Source organism: Passer domesticus, chromosome 3, assembly GCF_036417665.1.
Source record: "Passer domesticus isolate bPasDom1 chromosome 3, bPasDom1.hap1, whole genome shotgun sequence".
Lineage (NCBI taxonomy): Eukaryota > Metazoa > Chordata > Aves > Passeriformes > Passeridae > Passer > Passer domesticus.
In genome coordinates, this window is record NC_087476.1 from 116729260 (window position 1) to 116751131 (window position 21872).

At 38.4% G+C, this 21872-nt stretch overlaps 1 protein-coding gene across 7 annotated transcripts in view; it reads right to left on the bottom strand.

Moving 5' to 3' along the window:
• The window catches only part of MACROD2 (mono-ADP ribosylhydrolase 2), an 841176-nt gene that overhangs the window by 256501 nt on the left and 562803 nt on the right, over positions 1 to 21872 (bottom strand). For all 7 annotated transcript variants that reach the window (XM_064415411.1, XM_064415413.1, XM_064415412.1 and 4 more), the window contains one exon: positions 19852 to 19882. In XM_064415411.1, coding sequence (XP_064271481.1) covers positions 19852 to 19882 — 31 coding nt within the window. The remainder of the gene's footprint in view (positions 1 to 19851; positions 19883 to 21872) is intronic.

The window sequence follows — 21872 nt, forward strand, 5'->3', positions numbered from 1 at the left end:
ACTCATTCAGCCAGAGAAAACCTTATTTGCTGTCCACTCAAAAAATAACTCTAAGAAAGTGGAATTAAGTACTGTGAAAAGCCAGTAACCTTTCTGTTACCCAAGAAACAAAGCTGCACCAATTCACTGTATCCTTCACAGACTGTGCTACAGTAATTATCATTCATGTAAAATAAAGAAGGGGAAATAAGAAATTTTCAAAATGCATAAACAAAACATTATTCTTAAGAAATCATTATATGCTTCTCAATTGCTCCCAAGAAAGGTACAAACCTTTAGGCTTTCCTTGAGTGAAAAAATTCAGCAGCAACAGAAAACTACATGCAGTTTCTGAAGAATCATTTCCACTTGCATTCAACTGACATGACAGAAGCAGCTGGTGGAAGGTGGTTAATAAAGAAACTCCCAAGAACTCTTCTGCTCTGATACAGTGACACAAAGCTGCTAGAGAATTGAAATAAGGGAGAGCCTTTCTTCATCCACAGAAGTGCACTGGGTAAGACAGGGATCTCTGGTTAAGTCAGTCAGGGTCAATGCTGGCACCAGAGAGTATGATGAAACTCACACAAGCCAGCAAAATCAAGACAAGTTGGAGGTCAAGACACATGGATTCTCTTGGTAACAGGGATTGCTGAGCCTTGGCTTGTCAGGAGAGGTGTGCTGGCTGACAGAGATCTCTTGTCTGGTCAGAACATCAACTCACCTGCACCATCTACAGCTCAGGTGCTTCTCTATTGTGTATCTGGGCTCAGTTTAAGGCTGCAGCTGAAAGAACTTGTTTGCCAAAAGGTGGCTACAATGCAAGACGAACTAGGTCGCAGCTGTTTTCTCTGAAATACACAATATCACACCATGCTTCACTTCACACTCTGCCATGTTGATATCATTGGAAAAATACCTGCCATATGACTCTGTTACAAGTGTCAGCTGAACAGAGACATGCACTGTAATCATGTAGGTCATGTGAGCAGAGGCTGGCACCAGTAAGTCTAAAGATTCCACTGAAGAAAAACTAGATTTCAAGTTTACTGAGTTGTTTGATATTTATTAGCATTGGAAGGGGGAAAAAATTTAGTGAAAATGCATTTACACTTGGACTGCTGAGGAGGAACAGTGCTCCCCTACGAGTACCTTGCTGCAAGAACTATCATAATGCTATTCTGAAGGGGAGCTGCATGTGTGTAAGAATTTCACTTTTCTGCAGTAGTAGTAGATTTTTTTTATTAGAAGTCTAGGTTTTGGTTTCACTTTCCCAGCATTTGTAAAGGAGTATGTTTGCAGGGGATACATCATAGAGAAATGGATTCTGTGGCAGTCTTGTAACATAAACATAGCAAGCAATACTTGGAGACTCTGGGAAGCAAAACTGCTTTGTAGCTGTGCTGTTTACTGTGCTGTGTGATGGAGCTTTTCTGTCTGTCAGGGAATTTCTAATGCCCAAGCAGAAAATTAAGCTTCAAGATGAGCACAGTAGGGGAAAGATCAGACAGACACCAGTGCAACACTGAAAGCAAAAAGATCCCACTGCTCTGGCCATTAGCATTCTCCTATGGGAGGAGAAAGCCTACACAATGAAAATGCAAGAAATACACACAGGCAGGTAATTTTGCAGTTATAAAATCTGCCTATGAGAGTGTATATGCAATGTCTGTGTAAAGTACACAGCTGTTTAAACACATGTATGCAGCTGTTCCTGAGCTCAAGCACATCATTCTCCTTTAAATACACTTTATACCATAACCAGAATTGCTATTCCAGAAACAACCGTTGTACAAAGAAATGTTAATTGAAAGAGATCTCAAAGTGTACATGAGCTTCCTAATGCAGAGTGTTAAATCTTCTATTTTGCCATATGTAACAAGCAAGTTGGGTTTTAGGGTGGCAACATAATGCAGCCAAAGTAATTTGAAACAAAGTGCAAAGCACTAGTCAGCTGTGAAATCTCCCATCATACACTGAATTGCACAGCAATGGGATATTGGCTTCAGTGGAGTTACAATTCCAACACGGTTAAATATTTATTCTACCCACTGATTTAAATAAAAATGCCCTGTTGTTCTCAAGTGCAGCTAAGTGTAAGGAATCAATCCTACCTTCCTAAATTGTCTTGCTGATGCCACAGGAGATAAAACCCAACCAAACCAACCCTTATGCACCCACATGCCCTGAATTCCACTTGAAACTGGTACTTGCTCTTGAAATGTGTGGTCCAGAGCATTGGACCTCCTTAACCTACACTGACACTATCCCAGGCCCTCCTTGACACACACTGTCTCTAAGCACCAAGGGATGATCTGTTCAGCAGTGGGAATAAAGTAATGATTCTGTACCTCGCCAAGCGCTGCTCCTCATGGCATTTTGCTATTGATTGCAGGCTCTAACTGAAGCCTTATCTGAAGTAGAGATATTCTTGGTGTGCCACTCCTTGCTGAGTTTTGGATGTCTACTGATATATCTGCCACCACAGCCTGGGCAGGGGGAGAAGGGGTAGGAATTGCCACGAGAGGCTCGCTCTTCTTGCTGATGGATCTTTGTGCAGGAGTCAGGAAAATGCACTGAGAAGCAGCAGATTGAGGTGGAGGAAGAGGAGGAGAGGGAGGGAGCATGGAACCTCTTGCCGCAAGATGGGGAGTAGGATTTTGGGAAGAAGGGCTGAATGTTAGAGAAAATATCAGGGCTGCTGGCTTTGCTGGAGCTCTCAGTACTTTGTCTCGAATAGGCAGGAGTTACAAGAACTGGGGGAAACACATGTATGTAATGGACATAAGCCACCACAGCAAAAGAAGGAAAATGGCAGCACAGAAAGTCTGAGACACTCCAGAGGAATAAAACATGCACAGGCAATAGTGAAAAAAATACAAAATCACATAAAGAACACAGACAGCATTGCCAGCTCAGCTCTAACCGTTAAATCACTTCCACCATGTTCAATTGCTCTAGAAGATGCAACACAAAGACCTAGCTGGATTATCTAAGACCAACAGGGTATTTGGGGAAGGCCATCCACGTACAAGAACAAACAAAACTATCTGACATTATTTCCACTGAAGCACTGTTCTTATCTCCTCTCCAAGGGAAATCAAAGATTTCCTAAGACCACATAATCAGCTGAAACAATATATACTTACTCCTTGTGAAAGAAAAAAAAAAGGAAATGAAGATGTTCTTTTATCTTTTTTTCCCAAAAGACATATGAGGAAGAAAGTTATAGGGCAGGTTGGGTGAAAAAGCAACACACTATGTCTGGCACATTTAATCGACTTAGTTTAGTCTTTTTAACAAATACATTATTGATTCTTGGTTTGTCTTTATTATTCACACAGCGGATTTTTTTCAATTCTTGCCTCAGACTGCAGTAAACCACACTAAAGGGTCACACCAGCAGCTATTGTATTCAGGAAATCTACAACTCAAAACTGAAAAATTTCCATCCAATCTGGAGTTCAAAAATGCCAGTACACTTGGGAGGAAGAGAGAAGGGGTGCACTCTAAATTTGATGCTTAATGGATTGTTCTTCACTGTTCAGAAAGGCAATTCATGCTACTTGAACACATACTACATGTACACTGATAAAAAAAGTGCTTGTGCAGGTTGTTGGACTTGATGCATCATTGCACTAGCTCAACAATTTTATGCATTAATTTTTTAAGAGAAAGAATTTTTTCCCCCTTGCCCAGATGCTGTTTCATTTCTGCAGTAGTCATTTGCCTGGCAAGAGGTCAGCTCCTCATATCCTTCTTTTTTGTCCTGCAAGGGTCACAATGTGCCTCATTTGATTTTATGCTCCTGTATCTATCAGCAACCAACCAATCTATACTATTTATCTTCATTTCAGGATGTATTGCAGCAACAACTTTTTCAACAAAAACTACATGGAATCCACTAGCACCTCTTCAACCTTCCTTCCAATGCTGCACAGAAAAACCGTTCTGTGTGTTCTGAGATTACGGCACTCTACACAACAGATGAAAAGTGGTTAAAAGACTGTTAAAGTTTGGAATAACAGGAAAAACTGGATTAAAGCAAGAGTAAGGAAAAATTGAAAATTTAAACTCTGATTTCAGCAAGCCTGCCTGGTTACAATGGTGCATTACACACTTCTGATACTCTTAGCAAGATCTCAAATGCTATAGGGTGTAAAAAAACATTAATGGGTAAAATATGAAAATAACTTTATCTCTTGGAACACCCTCATCAGATCACTTTTGACAGTATCCCCCCAAGAAGCAGTTGCTTTTTAAAGCCAATAATGGTAGCTGATCAACAAAATAATCCAGACCTCATCAGATAATTCAGTGTTTCAAAAGATCACAGTATTTATCATTAAATAAGTTTTTGTTACAAATACGATGTCCCCTAACATCTCTGATTTGCATTTCACTCACAATTATGCTTTTATTGAGTCTCGCATTCTTCAATCAAAAAGGAAATTAAATAACCAGTTAATGGCACATGCAATTCCAGAAACTCAAATCCAATTTAAACTTGATATGAAGTTTAGGTCTTATTGAACTTCTTTTAAGTAGCATTTTCAACATGTATTCTGGTAAGTTGCCAGTGTATTGTTGGGGTTTTTAAAATTTATTTTTAAATCATTATATGAGCAAACATGGGCTGCTTTAGGAAGGAATGGGATTTCCTAGCATTCAGGAAGGTGTAACAAGCATCAAAATTTCTGATTAGACCAACAGTGATAAATCCAGCCTTAAAGTAAAATTACTCAATTTTGTGAGATGCCACTCTTCAGGGGGAAACATAAAGCCCAAACACACATGCTTATCAAGTAATTTTGAACAATATTCAAATTGAAACAGGGGAAAAAGCAATGACAGAGACAATGGCAATTACTGTAGTCAGAAGGAACGTCCAGATTTGAAACAATTGAACCAGTGCTATGGTTGGTCAGATCAAGCAGCAAAGGATTTGGAAGACTGAGAAATCTCTTTTGTCCAACAATGCAGTACAAATAAGAACCTGATCTGGACAATTTAAATGTAAATTTCTTACTACCTGTCAGACAAGTGAGATTTAAAGACATGCACTTAAAAACCCAGGCATCTCCAGACCTAGTCTTAAAGTGAAAATTGACCTCCCACCTCAATTTCCTTCTGATGTGGCTATGTGGCTGCAAAGGGGTTGTTTGTGCTAGCATTTTAATAAATTTAGGTTATGTGTATGGTGGGCATGAGATCACCCACACTACACCTGGGGAAAACCACCCTTTCAAGGCAGGTCCATGCCACAGTCAAACACAACCAATCCTCTCAGAAACAATATCCCAGGCAGATTAGCAAAAGGGATATGGAAAAGCATTAAATGCTTTGCATGGAGAAACCCCATTGATTGTTAAACCATGAGGCAAATGAGGGCAAATAGAGATTTTAAATTGAGGGATAGGTAAAAAGAAGTTGTCAATTCAAAAGAGCTTGTACATCACCAAAAATAATGTCAGACTTAGAATCAAGCTTAGGGATCAGTTTAGTCAATGTGATTTTCATTAATTTTATCAAAGTGTGCTCACTACACATAAAATTACGCTCAAGATAGTTCACTTTATCATGACAGCTGCATATCTGCAGATTGTGAAAAATACCAGTGCAATATTGAGTTGGGTTGGGATTATTTCAGTGAATTATTGGTATGCAGACACTAACCGCCACAGTTCAGTTTTCCTCACATCTCTGGGAACAGAAATCAGTTTAAAAAACCCGCAAAACTGCACAAAGGATGGAAAGCTGTATGTATATATCAATGCATGGGTCAAACTTAACTTAAAAGTATTCTAGGAATACAGAAATAAACTGGTGGGCATCATATGAAAGAAGGATCGCTAAAATTCAGAAAGGTTTAGGAAGAAGGATTTGTATTCCTTAGAAAATAGGAGATTACAATTAAACCACTGTGAAACAAAATAATTTAAAGAAACCAGAAGATTAATTGCTGCAGGTTATCTGAGTTCATGCAAACACCAAAAGTCAAATTAAGGCATCCCCTCTCTAGCAGGAATTTGGAAAAAAATCCTCTAAACAGATTGAAAGAGCAGGAAGAAATAAAAAATGTTATCAGACAGACATACTTTTGCAAACAGTTTAAAAACTCCTTTGAACACATTTGAAAGAGCTTGTGTGCGATAACAGAGTCAAGGGAGGAAACAATGGATGTGTGAGATTCTGGGACATTTCTCGTGCTAAAATTTTAACTTCAATTTTGTTTCTTATGATTTCCCGTCATATTCCATATCTACCTTTCTCACGTGCTGCATGGGATAATACCACCAGAAACACACCAGAAAGAACTGATGCTTTGAAAGGCTATTTTGATACTTTTCAAAATCCAGTAACAAATAAAAAAAGCCCACAATCCAGTTGAAACAAAGCAAGTTCAGCATGTGGAAAAACATTACCTTCTAAATCCAGTTCTAAGAAATGAAGGTGCAACTGTCACACCCTTGTTCCCCGAGGAGTTACTCCACGCTCAGACCTGCTGGCTGAAACATTTGTGTGGACATCCTTTGCTTTGGGCCAGATCAGTGGGTTGGATTGGATTCAACAGCGTCAGTGTGGGTGGTTTTTCACCCAGGCACACTTTTTGGGATTGAAATGGTTTGGCTAGGAGGTGGACTGACACACCTGAGGAGGCCACGAGTCCCTGCTTGGGGCAGCTGTGGGCTGAGCATTCTCACAGCAGCTGGAACTGGAGTACAATAGTACTTAGATGGGACTTTCTGGGTGTTTGATGGTGGTGGTTCTGGTGGTTTTTGATAAAACAAAGTGTCTTTTAAATAACTGCATTTAACGCGTGCTAATGTGATGATACTGTCTTAAGCACTGAAAATTATAGACAGATAATTCAGGAGAAGCCCATGATTATCTTCTAGCACTTACTCTGTGGATATTTAGATTTATCATAAAGAAAAAGAAAGAGTTTCATCATCAGTCCTGACACTTCTGGGGAAGAGAGCAGCCTTACAATTTAGAGATCTGTAGACGTTAATGTAGTTAGTGGGCAGTGACAAAAACAAGCAATAAATACAGAGTAACCTAAATAGCACAGATCATACATTAAAAGTTACAAAATTAAGGCTACACATGAAATTCAGACAGAACCATTTTGTTTAGTAAGTAAAAAATCAGTGAAATATGTTGACAGTAAGTCATAAAAACAAATAATAAAAATAAGTAGATTAAAAAAAACTGTGGAGGTAAGGGAAAATTTAAGACATCAAGAATGATAAAATGTGGAGCCAAGGCTGAAATTTATTCAGTACAAATATCAAGGTGACCTCTTCCTAGCAGAAAGCTTTGATACCATGAAACTTCAATAATTTGTGAAAATTGGTCTATCAAGCAAACAAAACTTGTTATCAAATCCAATTTTTTAAAAGTAGATAATTTCTTGAAATCACATGCAATTTAAAATTAATATATTTTATGAACTTTAAGCCTATGTTTTATTGGCATTAGTGCTGATGGAGAAATGTTTCTATTTATTCCTTTTCAGAAAATGCTCAGCGTAGTTAAGGTCAGCAGAAATGCCATGTAATCAACATGGAAAACTCAGAAGAAGGTCAACAACTAGGAAAAGAGAGTCTTGAAAACATGGAAAAAGTTAATTCTTTACCCTCAAATGCCTCAAATTCCACAGCCAGAACACCACTGACTGCCCTTAGCAAGCCCATTTTGAATATGCTGACATTATTGAAGAAATTCAAGGCCAGAGTAGTTACATATTGCCACATCACTTGTGTATAGTTTTGGAAAATATCAACTGAAAATATTTGTGGGGAGTTACACTCAAATTTGTCAGTTGTACATTCTCTAACTCTTGACCACCAATCAGGGTAACTACAGTCACTGCTTCTGTTCACTTATAGTCAATAAAAAATTGACAACTACACCACGCTGCACAACTGGAGACAGGTCTAGGATTCCATAACATGAAATCCTCATTAGTAATGACATGGAAGCATTGCTAATATCCATTCTCATTACCTGAATCATGGCTAGCAGCTTTGATTAAAAAGGAGCTTTGAATCTCACTTTTTTTTTTTTTTTGGGATGGGCCTACTGTACATCAGTGACTCAGTGCTTTACTGAAAACTAGTAAATTGTAGCTTATAATGTTGATAGCAAAACACAACACAAGATTTCTAGGGCACTGAGTGGCATGGCCAGAACATAAACAGCATCACTTGTTTCTTCTATATTGTTTCTAGTACTGTGAAAAATCTATCAGGTTTCCTCCCTTTCTCACTTTGTAAACTAGGCAAAAAGGGAAAAAAAAACCCATCATCTCTTAATCAAACAGTTCCAGTTTAGCAGCAGAATTGTTCTCTACTCTCATTCCTAAAGATAGGAAAAAACCACCCTGAAAATCATAACTGAGAAGGCTACAACCAACCTGCAAATACAACTCAAAATGTCATTGGACATGTTCCTAATGGCACTAGGCTAAAAAATAATGTTCTGGCCTACTAACAGTCAGCTATAGCATGTTTACTGCTACAACAAAAAGAATAGTTAAAAACCTATCAGTGGCAGAATGTTTAGCACCTATTACAGACACAAGTTTAACTACCTAATGGTAATTAAGGGCATAAGAGAATGACTAATGCTCTGAATCCATAAAAGTGCATCGGTTTGGAAGCTATTATGATTGCTCTGTCTGCAGCTCACAGCCTACACTGGGCAATTTACGGTGATAAGCATTCTGCATAAAACTGATACTCCATTTTTCCAACACTGGATAATGAGCTGGTACATAAAGCTGAAACTACACACCTCACACTGGTCACCACTTCAACAGTCCATTTACTCTCCTCCTAAGGATGCACCTGTTTTCTTTAATCTTAAATTCAAATATTCCTATGCTGTATTTTTCTCATCAAACTGCCAAACACTTCAAGCGCTGTATTTTGTGGTTTAGAAATATGTTTTTGTTCATCAAAATTGAGAAACAAGAAAGTGGATAAAACACAGTACCGGCTGGCTGGTAGCTAGAACAATGTGCTGACATTTATATCAGGTCTTATTTAGCTCAGAGGTTTCTGAAGCAGGCTTTCCCCATGCAGAAGTGGCATAAAATTATTCACACTGAATAGCACATTCCTCAATGAGTGACCTTGTTACTCCATTGGACTAAGCAACCCAAAATTTGGTTTGTACGAGAAACAAGTCACAATGTATGATGAACTATTATATTTTCTATATGGGATACTCTCTGAAAATGAAGGTTTACTGATTGTATTCCAGAGAGAAATGAAACAGAAGGGGGCAAAAATTTTTCAGCTGCTACAGCATCACATACAAGAAATTATTACCCTTTAAATTATACCATATTTGTATTAAAAGGTTCTTTCAAACATCACAGAGAGAAGGGGGGGAAATGATATGCTGCATTGTCCAAAACAAAATTGGAAAATGATAGATACAGATTATCATCCAGTAATTTATAGGGAAGCAAGTACTTTCATTCTCTTATATATAAGTAATATACTGAAAGGAATAAAAGAGATATACAAATCGTTTACCAATCAGACTTTAAAGTAATGTTCTTTTCAAGGGGCTAGATACTCTGTCAAGAAAAAGTAAGATAAAGTCTTCCCTGCCCAAATCAAATATTTTTTAAAAGGTACAATGCTTTGGACTACATTTCTCCTCTGCTGAGCTCAATGCATTTATTCAAAGTGAAGAGGGTCAATTACAAAAAAACACAGACTTATTCCTCTTGATGCAATGGAATATTTCACAGCTAGTGCAAATCACCATAGCTTCTCTGAAACCAATGTGCTCCAACATTAACTAAGCTCTCTTTCCATTTCAGTTACCAGATGAAAACCTAAAATCACAGCCATATATAGAAAAAAGTGCATTAGTACGTAAAGAACATTACTGTGAGTACTACTATGAGTAGGCCAGTTAAAGGAGTCCCATATTCACAATGTAACTCTAGAAGCCACACAGCTGCTGCACAATTCCAAAAAATTGATAAGAAGAATGAAGAGAGTTAAGTAAACATCTACCAAAAGTTCTAAAGTTCTCTACACAGCTATCAGGGTAAATAATTTTCTTTAGGCTGCCATTGTTTTCCTTTCCATCTGGAATCAGCTTAGCTCCTGTTCCCTGGGACAAAATCAGAGTCTGTGTGAAGCTATAACCACTCAGACCTGCCAGCAATATTAACAGAAAAACGGAATGGCTTTAGTTGGAAGGGATAATCTAAACTTCAACCCCAAATTTTTGCTGGTTTTTTGCAGTAGCCATAACACATCCTGCCAAACCAAGGAGTCGTTTTGGTTCCCATGGGATCAGGTACAAAATCACTCCACAAACACAATTTAGGTTGTTCTCTCTTCAAGGCATGAACTTGTAAGCCACTGTGACTTTTCCTCCCGAGGACTTACCCAGGAGCTCCGTGTCCCACACCAGTGATGGATGAGGTGTTGGGATGCTCTCAATAACCTTTATCACCCCCGCCAAGCCCTCTGACTGAGAGTGAACAGTTTGTTTATGGGCGGTGCTGGTGACAGGAGCAACAACAAGTCCCCTCATTCAGTCAAATGGGTGAATTGAAGGATTAGTCTGTCATGCCAGCACACGGCCTCATTTTTCTTCTGTGCTACGTGGGTCACCCCCTTCCCATAGCCTGCATTTGATCATTATTAATTCGTCAAGGCTGGCTATAGCATGGAAATGAAGAAATGGATTGCCAATTACAGTTATTTTCTCGCAGAACACCCCTTGAACCAGTCCTTTTCTGCAGCAGTGACAGCTCAGAAATAAACCAAAAGCAGCTCTATGGAGCAGAAGCCTGACCCAAAGTGTATTTTAAAGCAAAAGGTGACTTCCCCCTGCCCAAACCAGCTCTAGAGTGTAAATGGGTGACTTCTATCCTGCCTGCCTGGCAGGTTCACAAAAAGCCCACTCACACTTGTTTTCATAGTCACCTTGTTAATATATACTGAATTTCTGACTTGACACTCTTCAACAAGAAGGTGCACATTTGTTTCTGTGAATCTCACCCTGAATAAACCTGAAGGGGAATTTAATATGTATACAATTCCTGCCAAGCAAACAAACCTAGCAATGATTCTGCTCTGCACAGAAGCTCTGGAAAGGATTGGAACTTTCTCCCCAACAGTACTCATAGAAAGGCAAATTCTGACTCTTGCTGCATTTCCTCTGCAATAAGCCTTATGTGCTCTTACTAGCTGTGTAATATTTCGTCCATACAAGAAACTAACTTAAACTGAATGATCAGATTCTGATAGATTAATTAAACAGGAAACAATTCCACAACAACCTGATATTTTATGAATAATTACTAATATGGAATTTGAGAAATAACACCGCAGCCATGGCAATGCATGCACGCAATTTGTTTAATTCATTGATACAATCAGCAGCAAGTTACTTGAGTTGCATAAATTCAAAGTGTGTGTATAAACCTAACTTTTTATTACCTCAGAAATTACTAGTTTAAAAGAAAATCCCTTTTTCTACCAAAGGAAAATAACAAATTCAGAGCATTGTAATAGATGCCTCCTTCCATTGTTGTAATTCACAGTACTTTACACTATTTTCTGGTGTATCACACCTTGAGACAGAAGACAGGTGAACGTTTTGCCAACATATGCAGCAAACAATAGCTTTAAATACATTCCCAAGACAAAAAGGCACAACTAACTCTCTTCCAGGCCCAAGGCAGCCCTCCATTAACCTAGCTGCCAACACGATCTGCAGTGTACAGAGCTGCAGAATACATCTTATAAACAGGATTTTGGCTTAGAAACAGGATTAGTCATTCACTGCACAGAACCATTCAGCTCTGCTATTCTGCCTCAGTGGCAGTTGCCCTTTCCAGTGATATATGGCAGCATCACAATTTAACAAAGATGCAGGAAAAAGGACAACACAGTGAATGACTCTCAGAGCTAGAGATGCCTTTAGCTTGACTTTCAGGTACTTTGATGAGTCTCGGAATAGCAGGTCTATTCTGTTGATCCCTTCTTTCATTTCAGGAGAAAGATATTTGCCCTTGCAACAATACATTTTTACCTTTCACAAGCCACCTAAAAGTCTCTACATTCTCACACACATTTCTTCCAAACTTCTAGGTCTGACCAAAATTAAGAACAAGAGATTACTTTGGTAATGTAAATTTATATATATGTTGACTTTTTATATTTGTACCAGAGTAGTATTAAGGGTCTCCAACACTGACTAGGACCATTACAATAGATATTGCATATATAAACAGTAAGAGATAACGTCTGCTATGGAGAATAAAAAGTAGGACAAATAAGGCCCAGTATGACAATATTCTGTGTCCAGACCACACATAGACCCTTTGCATTAAAAACAAAAGAATTAATGGGAAACAGAAGCTGTTTTCCTGAGGCATTTACTATCTAATGCAGTCACAGAAGTTCAGAAAGATACCAAAGGTCAACACCTTTGTGGTAAAACTATTTGATATATGTGACACCACAAATATTACTCCTACTCAACTTTAGTGTGTCAGGGCTTTTAAAAGCTCTGCAAGGACACACAAAGACTCGCACTACTTTTCTGTCCTCAGAGAATGAGTTTTAAGCTGTGAGTGGGACTCAGGTGAATACACTCAGAGTCACAGGATATCTCAGGCTGAAAGGGAACCATGAGGATTATTGAGCCAGACTTCCTGCTCCTCACAGGACTGCCTAAAATTAAATCATGGGAACTAAGGGCATCGTGCTCATCGGGTTTCATGGCAGCTTCCTTCTGTTTACATCTGTAAACTCCAGATAAAACAATTGCATGGTATTAAAAGGAATAGAAACATTGCCAGTGGTGAGCTTTATCGAGCTGCCAAAGTATACAGAACATGTGCTATAACTAAGATTACATGCAAGACTAGTTATGCCAGAGTGCACAGGTAAATGAAATCACTGCTAAGTGCTAAAATGTGGGAAGGCATGAAAAAGATATTATTATAATGACTATGTTTTCACACTACATCTAATAATGAATATGCTTAAAAGACACCCAAAAAACCACGGTAGAATTCACTAATGGATTGGGCTCCAAGTTAAGTTTTAGAGACATCTTTTTCCTGGGGCAAGGGGCAAGATTACATCAAAGAAAAAATGTGGATAGCAATAATTGGGCCTTTTACCAAGAAATATTTTATACTTCATGTATCATCTTAATGCAATGTCTCTAGGATGAGGTCCACATAGCTTTATTTTCTTACTTCAATTCATTTCTTAACAAATTAGCTTCAAAGAGCTTTAGCTTTTCCGGAGTGTAAAGGCACAGAACAAACACATCAGATTATGGTGTTGCCATCAGCCAAAAAAATTCAGAAAAGAGAATTAAGTGATTCTGTTGGTATACAACAATATAGAGTTTTAACTTTCATCATGGTAATTGAGACATTCCTAGCTCTTTGAATAGAAAACCACAAATATGAAAGCAAATAATATATCTGACCAGCTGAAGCCCTCTTTATAAGATCTCCAATATGCTTTCTGGATACAGAGAACTTTTCCAGCTTATTTATGCTTTGCAGGATAGTTACCTGACAAAAAAATAATAATACAAAAAGTGAAAGGAAAAAAGGGAAAAGGGCCCAAAGCTCAACATGTTTTTGATGCCTTTGGAGATGTTCCTGGCTTTTCTTCAGCAGTCTGGAGATATCTATAAAGCTCACTGCTAAAGCAACTTGAGCCATGCTAGTAGCTTCAAGATGGAAAACACAGTGAAATAAGGGCAAGGGAGCACACAATTGTTTGCTGCAGAGTAGAACCCAGGCAGTGAGGTTAAAGAGGGTGGGCAGCTGCAAGGTTGAAAGGCACAATAATATAATAATATAGATCTAATCTAAATATGGCTGAAATATAAATGTAATTTTAAGAGGAAAAAGTAACTACATAGACTTTTATTTCTTCCTAAAGAGAACATGGAAAAGACTAGAAGAGATGCCATGAGGCAACTGAATATCTAGTCAACAGTCTAAGCTTTCAAAGGGAAATTTTTAAGGACATTCACTAAATGTCATTTTCATGAAGGACAGGATTTGTCCTCTAGTGTTCAGGGGAAATGCTGCAAATTGGACCAGTCAGCAAGACCTTCAGAATAGATAAAATTCTAGATAGTCAAACGACATTATCCATAAAAAGCTAATTTCCATTGAAAAAGAGAGCTTATTAAGTCTCTCATCTGGAATCAAGTTAGAGCTTCTCCTTGCTAAATACATTACATGAATGTTAATTTTAGATTGCTGAGAGCTCATCAATTTACACTTCCCTGTAATAATTTTTTAGTATTTAAATTATGGGAAGACACCAATTAGTATCATGGACACCACACTATCTGAAATAAGAACACTGTTAAATAATGCATGCAACAAATTTTTATACAAGTAGTAATTAGATTTCTAGGATTAGTTGAATATTATAATAGTAATTTCATAGCTGTTACCATTACTTTTAATAATAATCTATTTAACTGGTGATCAGACCCAAAAAAAGTGTCAAAGAATGAGTTCTCATATATCTTCATTTTTGCAAACATATTACATTATGCTAATTAATGAGCAAATAACAAAATGCAATTCACTCTCAATGAGTTACAAAAAAGGTCTTTTAAAACAACAGTGTCAAAAAAGTTGATGTGGTCTAAGTTGAGGGATGAGGAGCTGCTAATAAAATTTAAAAATCAGTTTAGTTATGAAAATCTTTTTAATAGGAACTTTTCTTCTGTGACCTACTGGATTGGGATTTTTTTTATCACAAAGAATTTATAAGATAATATCCATTTTCCTGGAGAACCTCAACTGACATCACAATATCCAAATTCTGATGATCACATAAACATAAAACCTTTTTAATGGTGACAGGAACTCAAAGCACCAGACAGAAGATAAATACAAAAATACTTCATAATTACTTATTACACACTGGTATATATGGCTCTGAAAAATTTACAGCTAACTCCTTCCTTGGAAAGATGACAGTGCAACCCTTGTTAGAATTGCTCATTAAAGAAACATCTATTCTAGAAATGAAATGCCAACAGAAAAATGAGGAAAGAAACAGATGAGAAAGATGGAAATAGATGGCCTCAACCTTTAACCCTGTGTCAGGAATTTATTCTGCCTTTGAAAACATTTGGTTTAGTCTTCTGACTCAGATTTTACGACGGCTTTTACAGTCCTTTAGTAGAACACCTGTTGGTTAATCCCTTGTTATAATCTACCTTGGATCACCTCAAGGGGAGAAGAGCTGATGGATATGCTCCCAGCCCTCTGCAGCAGGATGAATCACTCTTTGGACTCTGAGCAGGATAGAGTGGGGCTCAGGACAGTGGTGACACAAGCTGGCACAAGACCAAAGGACCTCTTTCCCAAATCTAAAGCAAACCAGAAGAGCTGTGCTCCCTCCCTGCATCTTCCCTTAAGAACAGATTATATACTTCTATATTTCCTATACACACAGCCAATTTACTCTACTTTTTTCTTTTCAGACTTCCCTTCAGCAGCACATAGCAAAAATAAAACCCATGCCATGTTTTGCCATGACCAGGCCAAAAGCTACAGGTAAGCCTCAGTGGCCTGATTCTACAGCAGCAAGATTTACTTCAGTGTAACAACGATGTTTAAAATTTGGTGAAACTGTGCATTTCCACCACCTAAACCATCACAGACATTCTGCACTTTTGTGGCATTTGATCTTTTTCTCTGATTTTAAAATTAATGCAAATAAAAGTTCATAAGAAAACTAAGAGCTGCCTTTATATTTCTTCTCAGAAGGGATAGAGGAGAAAATTTTCATTAAATCAAGCTAAGGTACATCATACAGCTATAGTGATGTAGAGACAGAAATACACACCAGTTGCAATTCAGAGTGTCATCTTTTTCCCTCCACTTTATTTCTTCTCTTCTCCTCTGTTTAAAACAACATTTAAATACTACTTTTTGGTGTCAAAGAGCACCTTATGTTGCCAACTCAAATATCTCAGAACAAAGCCCAGCCCTGTATTACTGTAAAGTAAGGAGATAACACACAGGTGTGCATAGACCATAACATCTTCAATTCCCTCCATATGTAGCCTATCCCACAATTATCCCTCAAAATATCTGTGACAAACATGAAACATCCTGTCTCCTTACATCCATCTGCAAAGCCTTGTTCTAATTTTGTGGCTTGGAAGGTTTGTAGCACCATATCCAACATCCTTGTTCACTCTACAGTCTGCAAACACCACCATTTGTGGAGAGCTTCTTAATGAGGTGCTCTTCCAGAAAATCTACTAAAAAAAGTTGCATTTCCCCCCCAAATCCCCTCTTCTGGAGGTACTTTGGACATAAGAAGACAGTAATTAAGGGGAAACTGGACATGTAAATGGTGATCCACTGGTATAACATGAAAATCTGACACACTGCAGCCTAAAATAGCACTTTGTACCCTCTGAACTATAGATTTGTCTATAGATTTTTTCATCCCTTTTTACAATTTTTTCCCAAACAGACAGCGAAATTGTTTTAAAAAGGAAAAAGAGACAAAAATGTAAGAAAATCCCTAAAAATCGAACTGGTCTGGCTTATATTTGTGTATTACTAAACAGCTGCCAAGGATGTGTGGAGCTTGATACTCCAATACCCCCTAATACCATGGGAGGGATGTAAATCCTCAGTCCTCCTCCCAAAAGAATTTTATTTGGGAAACTTCATGCTCTTGGTATAAACGAAAGCATTTACTGCAATCGAAGAGAGTAACCTAGGGATCCATGGGGATATAAACCTTCACATCCTTTGCTTTCTTAGACTGATTAGCAGTTCTTAAGCTTATTAAAGGTGACAGGGATCTCTTAGGAAAATATATTAGGGATTTGGGATCTCATAGGGATTTTTTTTTCCCAGCATGCCTGTGGGCAGACTCTTGTTTTTTAGTCCTTACAAATATTTAGCATTGGTTGCTTCCTATGTCATTTTTCAAAGATTAAATCCCTCATTTGAATCAAACTTTTAAATCAAAGATCTTTTGTGAGTGGATTTGTTGCCAGCACTCTTTAAACACATGAAAATCAAAGTTTTGCCTGCTGGCACTGTGCAGCAGCCAAATGTCCTTCTCAAGGCTATAACTTGTTCAAACTGAAATATCCACAGCGTGATGAGTGGAGAAGAAGCACCAGGAAATTGTTTGGGGTGGAGGGAAGACCTTTCTTCTATCGAACACTCTTCTCATGGAAAGCAATCTGCCCTTTGCCAAGATCTCAGGAAAAGCCTTGCTTGCTTGTTTCTTCCCAGCTTCCTTTTTATGGGAGTAAGAGAGTGCTCTGCAGTGATGAAAACAAGAACGGACTGCTCCCCACAGAAGTGTGAACACTGTCCTGATGACGAGAGTGCAGGTGAGCAATCCACACATCTGCAGGAGTTTGGAGCAGACCTCAACCCAGATTTTCAAACTGGATATACTCAGCCAACCTCTAGCAAATTTCTGTACTTCAATTTGTAGGAGAAATTGCATAATTAGCCAGGGTTTTCTGAAGGGAAAGCATTTGTTTGTGTGGATCCAAGATGAGGAAATAGCAAGTGTGTTCCTTCTCTACTGCTTGACTGGGACAGTCCAGTCTTATGTGCACAGCACAGATACCCTAAAATCAGCTTGGCCAGCAGGAATGAGGCTGACCCCCTTTTTCATCTAGACACAGCCTTTATCTAAAGGAATATGCATGGATAAAGGGGAAAACCCCAACAAAACTAAAAATATTAAAGCATAGTTTTGTGAGGTTTCTGTGTACTTTACATTGCAAACACGTCACCACCCACCAGTGTAATTTTAGGGATGCAACTGCTATCAAACATTCTTGAAAATACTGACACCTGAAGCCAAATGCAGGGCTGCCTGTTTAATTACTATTCTCAGGCAGTGCATCTGAAAGTCTGGAAAGAAGGGAAGTACTTTAATTGAGAAATAAAAAACATATTTTCAAATGTAAACAGTACAATCAAGTAAAGGCTGTATTCCCCCCACAAAAAACCCTCAAAAAGCAGCTTCAGAAAACCAGAGCATTTTAGCCCAAATGCATTTTAATTTATTTCCAACAGTGAAAACAGCAAACAATTAGAGAAAAAGCATCTGCTGCAATGTATAATGTTTCAGCAATGCCTCAGCTACCTTCGAGAAAAAGCACTGAAAACTTCACATAAACTTACTATTCCTGTCAGAGATCCTTTCCAACTTTCTCTGCTGGCTTCAGGGAACCATATTTCTCACCTGCTGAGACTTTTCTTCTAACTAGGCCAATCCTAAAATAATGTGAACTATTACTCCTTGTACCTCCCGCTTACTGGTAATTTCCATATACTTACATCATACCTTGCTTGATTTTCTAAAATAAATGTATCAAACAAAACCAAATGTAAACAAAAGTAAGTATATCAAACAAAAATGTATCTATGGAAAAGGTCAAGATTTAAGCCAATGAATCAAGGACTAAAATGCAAAGCTCGCCTCCAAATTCAAAAGGGGGACCAAAACTGAGAACTGAGACAAAGCTTCATCTGAAACCAGATTTCAATTCAGCCAGTTCTAGTGCTCATGGAAATGGCATCTGCATGTTCTTCTGCAACAATGGAAATGCAGTTCAAGTAGAAGGGAATACAGCACCCAAATTGAACTAGATTTTACCTTCTGAAGCCTGTTTCAGATGTACAATCATAAAAAAATTTAATAAGAGGTCCTTAAAATAGAAGGAACAAGCCTAAATATTTCTGTCTTCATTTCTCCCCTCCTGAATCTGAATGATCTAATTAGTCAAAGCTCAAATTATCTTATCTAACAATCACTATATGTTAGGACATGTTATACTTCATTGTTACATGATAATGACTGTTTTTATTTATTTATTTATTGCTATTTAGCATAAAATCATTGAATAGCTTGGGTTGGAAGGGACCTTAAAGATCATCTGGTTCCAGTCCCCTTGGGACACGTTCCACTAGATCAAGTTGCTCAAAGTTCCATCCAGCCTGGCCTTCAACAGTTCAAGACATGGAGCGTCCTCACGTTTCTTTAAAACACCCTTATTTTAAAAACTTTAAATCATGTAAGTAATCAAACCTGCAATCATTTATTTGATCTAAATGTCAAAAAAAAATCAGCATAGGTTACTGTTTAAAGAAAAAAATTATCTTTGTAGTTTGCATGTTTTCTCAAATTTCTCAACTTTTTTCTAAATATTGAACTACTTGGTTTTTTCCTCCTTCAAATATCATGCTCACTTCTTTCACAATGCCAACCAAAAGCCAGTTAACTGTTAGTGATGGATTACCTTATGATTGCAACAAAGCAAGGGACTTACAATAACCATTTCCTTCCAGTTCCTTCAGGCCATGTAAATTTGCATGTAAATTAATAAACTAAAATGGTGGAAACAAAACTCAAGGGAACTAGGATAATTTCCTGTTACTCCAGCAAGCTGGCTTTTCTTATTTTTTTGGCCAGTCTTGGACATGATGGCATCTTTCTTTCCCTCTGGATGGAAAATTTTGCCAGACCCCTATTTTTCCCCTGTTGAAATAACAGCAGTGTGTTTAAGAGTTACTGCAGAAGTGCAATCACATTTGCAGGTCTTGGCTCACAGGCTCTAAGGGTTATGCTAAGGGCTGCACAACAGTATCCTACTTCCCAGCACACCAGCATCCAGTCACAGCCAAAGATTTTGGGACACCGTTATTTAATACAGTATAAATATATTGGTGAGATAAAATGAATGATGAGACATCTGATAAGAAATATCACTGTATGAAATACAAATAATAGGGAAAAATGAGTAAGAATAAGTGACATCCAAGGTGTGTCTTACCATAAATTCCAGTTGAAATACAGGGAAAGGCCTGTAAAACATATGAAAGGAAAAAAAAAGATCAGTGGGATTTCTGTTTACTTTTTATCAAAACCAAGAGTGTTTTTAAATGCCCGTTTTTCAACACCCAGAGATTATATGTTACAGCATTCACGGATACAGCAGTCAAATCACAGGCATTCTCATGTCATTATATGAAACATATTCCATATGTTCTCCTTGCTGCCACATTAATAAAACTGCATTCTTTTTCACATCTTGAGCTACAAGCAACATTTGAACACAGACTCATTCTTAAAACTGCCTTTTGAGCTAAAATTTGATGCTAGGAGCTAAAAATGAACACCATAAGCTACTACAGTAGCAAAAAACAAAGTCATATCATCTGGGTCTACCCAGACAATGTTTCTTCATCAGTAAAATAAGCTTGGCTGGCTTAGACTATGTTATGCCTCTTTGCCATGCCCTCATTCACTACAATCTCCTTTTTTTGATTCAGTTCTTGACCTCAGTTCTTTTGGACACGGTTTATGGTGTGACCCAACACAGCTGTACAGCTACAAGCCAAAGGTTTGCAAACTGGTACAGGGAGAGGAACTGGCAGATGCTGGTGAAAAGAAAGAGTACATTTTTGGGGCAGTCTGGACACCAAAGAATATGCATCATGCAACAAGAAATATTACAGACACTGTGCCAGGAAGAACAATAATTTACATTCCTGCTAGCTGTATGTGTTGTCTTGAGATTTGCATTTCTATGAGCCAGAGTCAGTTTTCCACCAGGAAAAAACAAAGCTGACGTTTCAGGAGAGAGGCAATTTACTCTGTGTTCAGCTGATATGTGATATCGCCTTTGCCTCCCACCTCTGGACTGACAGCAGACACAGCTCAAAGGTATGAGAGCACCTGGGACCCAAAGTCTCAAATATCCACCCTGAGGCTCCCTCCAGATCCCCCAGCAATGAGTCATCATACAAAAGAAAAAAATTCTTCTTTACTTAATCACACAGGAAAACATTATTCAAAGCTAATGCTTGCTTTATATTTAACCAGGGAATTAATTAGGGAATGGTGATTAAGAAAGGAGAGGTCTAATGGAAAGAATACATCCTCCCCTCCCCTCTGAAAATACTTAACTAAAATAAAGTGGAGGAGAATTATAGTCTCATTCCTTCTCATAGCCACTACAACTTACATCCTGAAAAGTACTTAGCTTTGTAGTTTGTACCCAATAAATCACAAGAATCAGCTCTTTAAAGAAATGAAGAATGGAGTAGAAAAAAGAAAAACCAACCACCACACGGTTACAGAGCTCAGGCTGAAGTGGCAACAGATATTTCAACAATCAGAGGGAAGCATAAAGGACAATTTTGTTCAGTTTAGAAAAAGATCTTAAAATTCACCACTGTTGCAGTTTCCACATGTTAAGAGATAATTGCTCCAAACAAGTGTTTTGTTTTCTATTCTTTGCAGAATTTGAATAACAGCATGGGCCTTAGACATTCATTTGCCTCAGAAAAGGAGTAACAGAGTATTCACGGTTCCTTCTCTTACTGGCCCCACAACCAGGTAAGGGGAAAGAGTCCTGCAGCACCTCCAAACTCCATCAATCCCGTGGCTCCTTGGGCAACACCCCACATGGTGCCCATGGGACACAGCTCCACTACTAACTTCAGATCCCCACGTGTGTGACAAAGCCACCCACTGGGGGACCTTGGGCTGGAGTGGTCTGCAGCCCTCTGGCAGCAAAGAGCAGCAGCTCCCCCCAGGTCACTGCAGGCTCCTCACTGCTGCAAAGCAAAGGGCATCGGGCTGACACGGCTCTGAGCAAGATCACGGATCTTCAAGGTTCTAAAAGAGCTCTAAGACCAAGCCCAGCCCTTAAATGAACCTATTTAAAGCTGTGACAGGGACCTTGGAGGAGTCTACAAGACTGGCTGCTGCACCGTGGGACAGGCTCAGCACACAGTGCCAACATCTGGCACCACAGCTGTGTATTGGGTGCCAGACCCAAGCACCTGA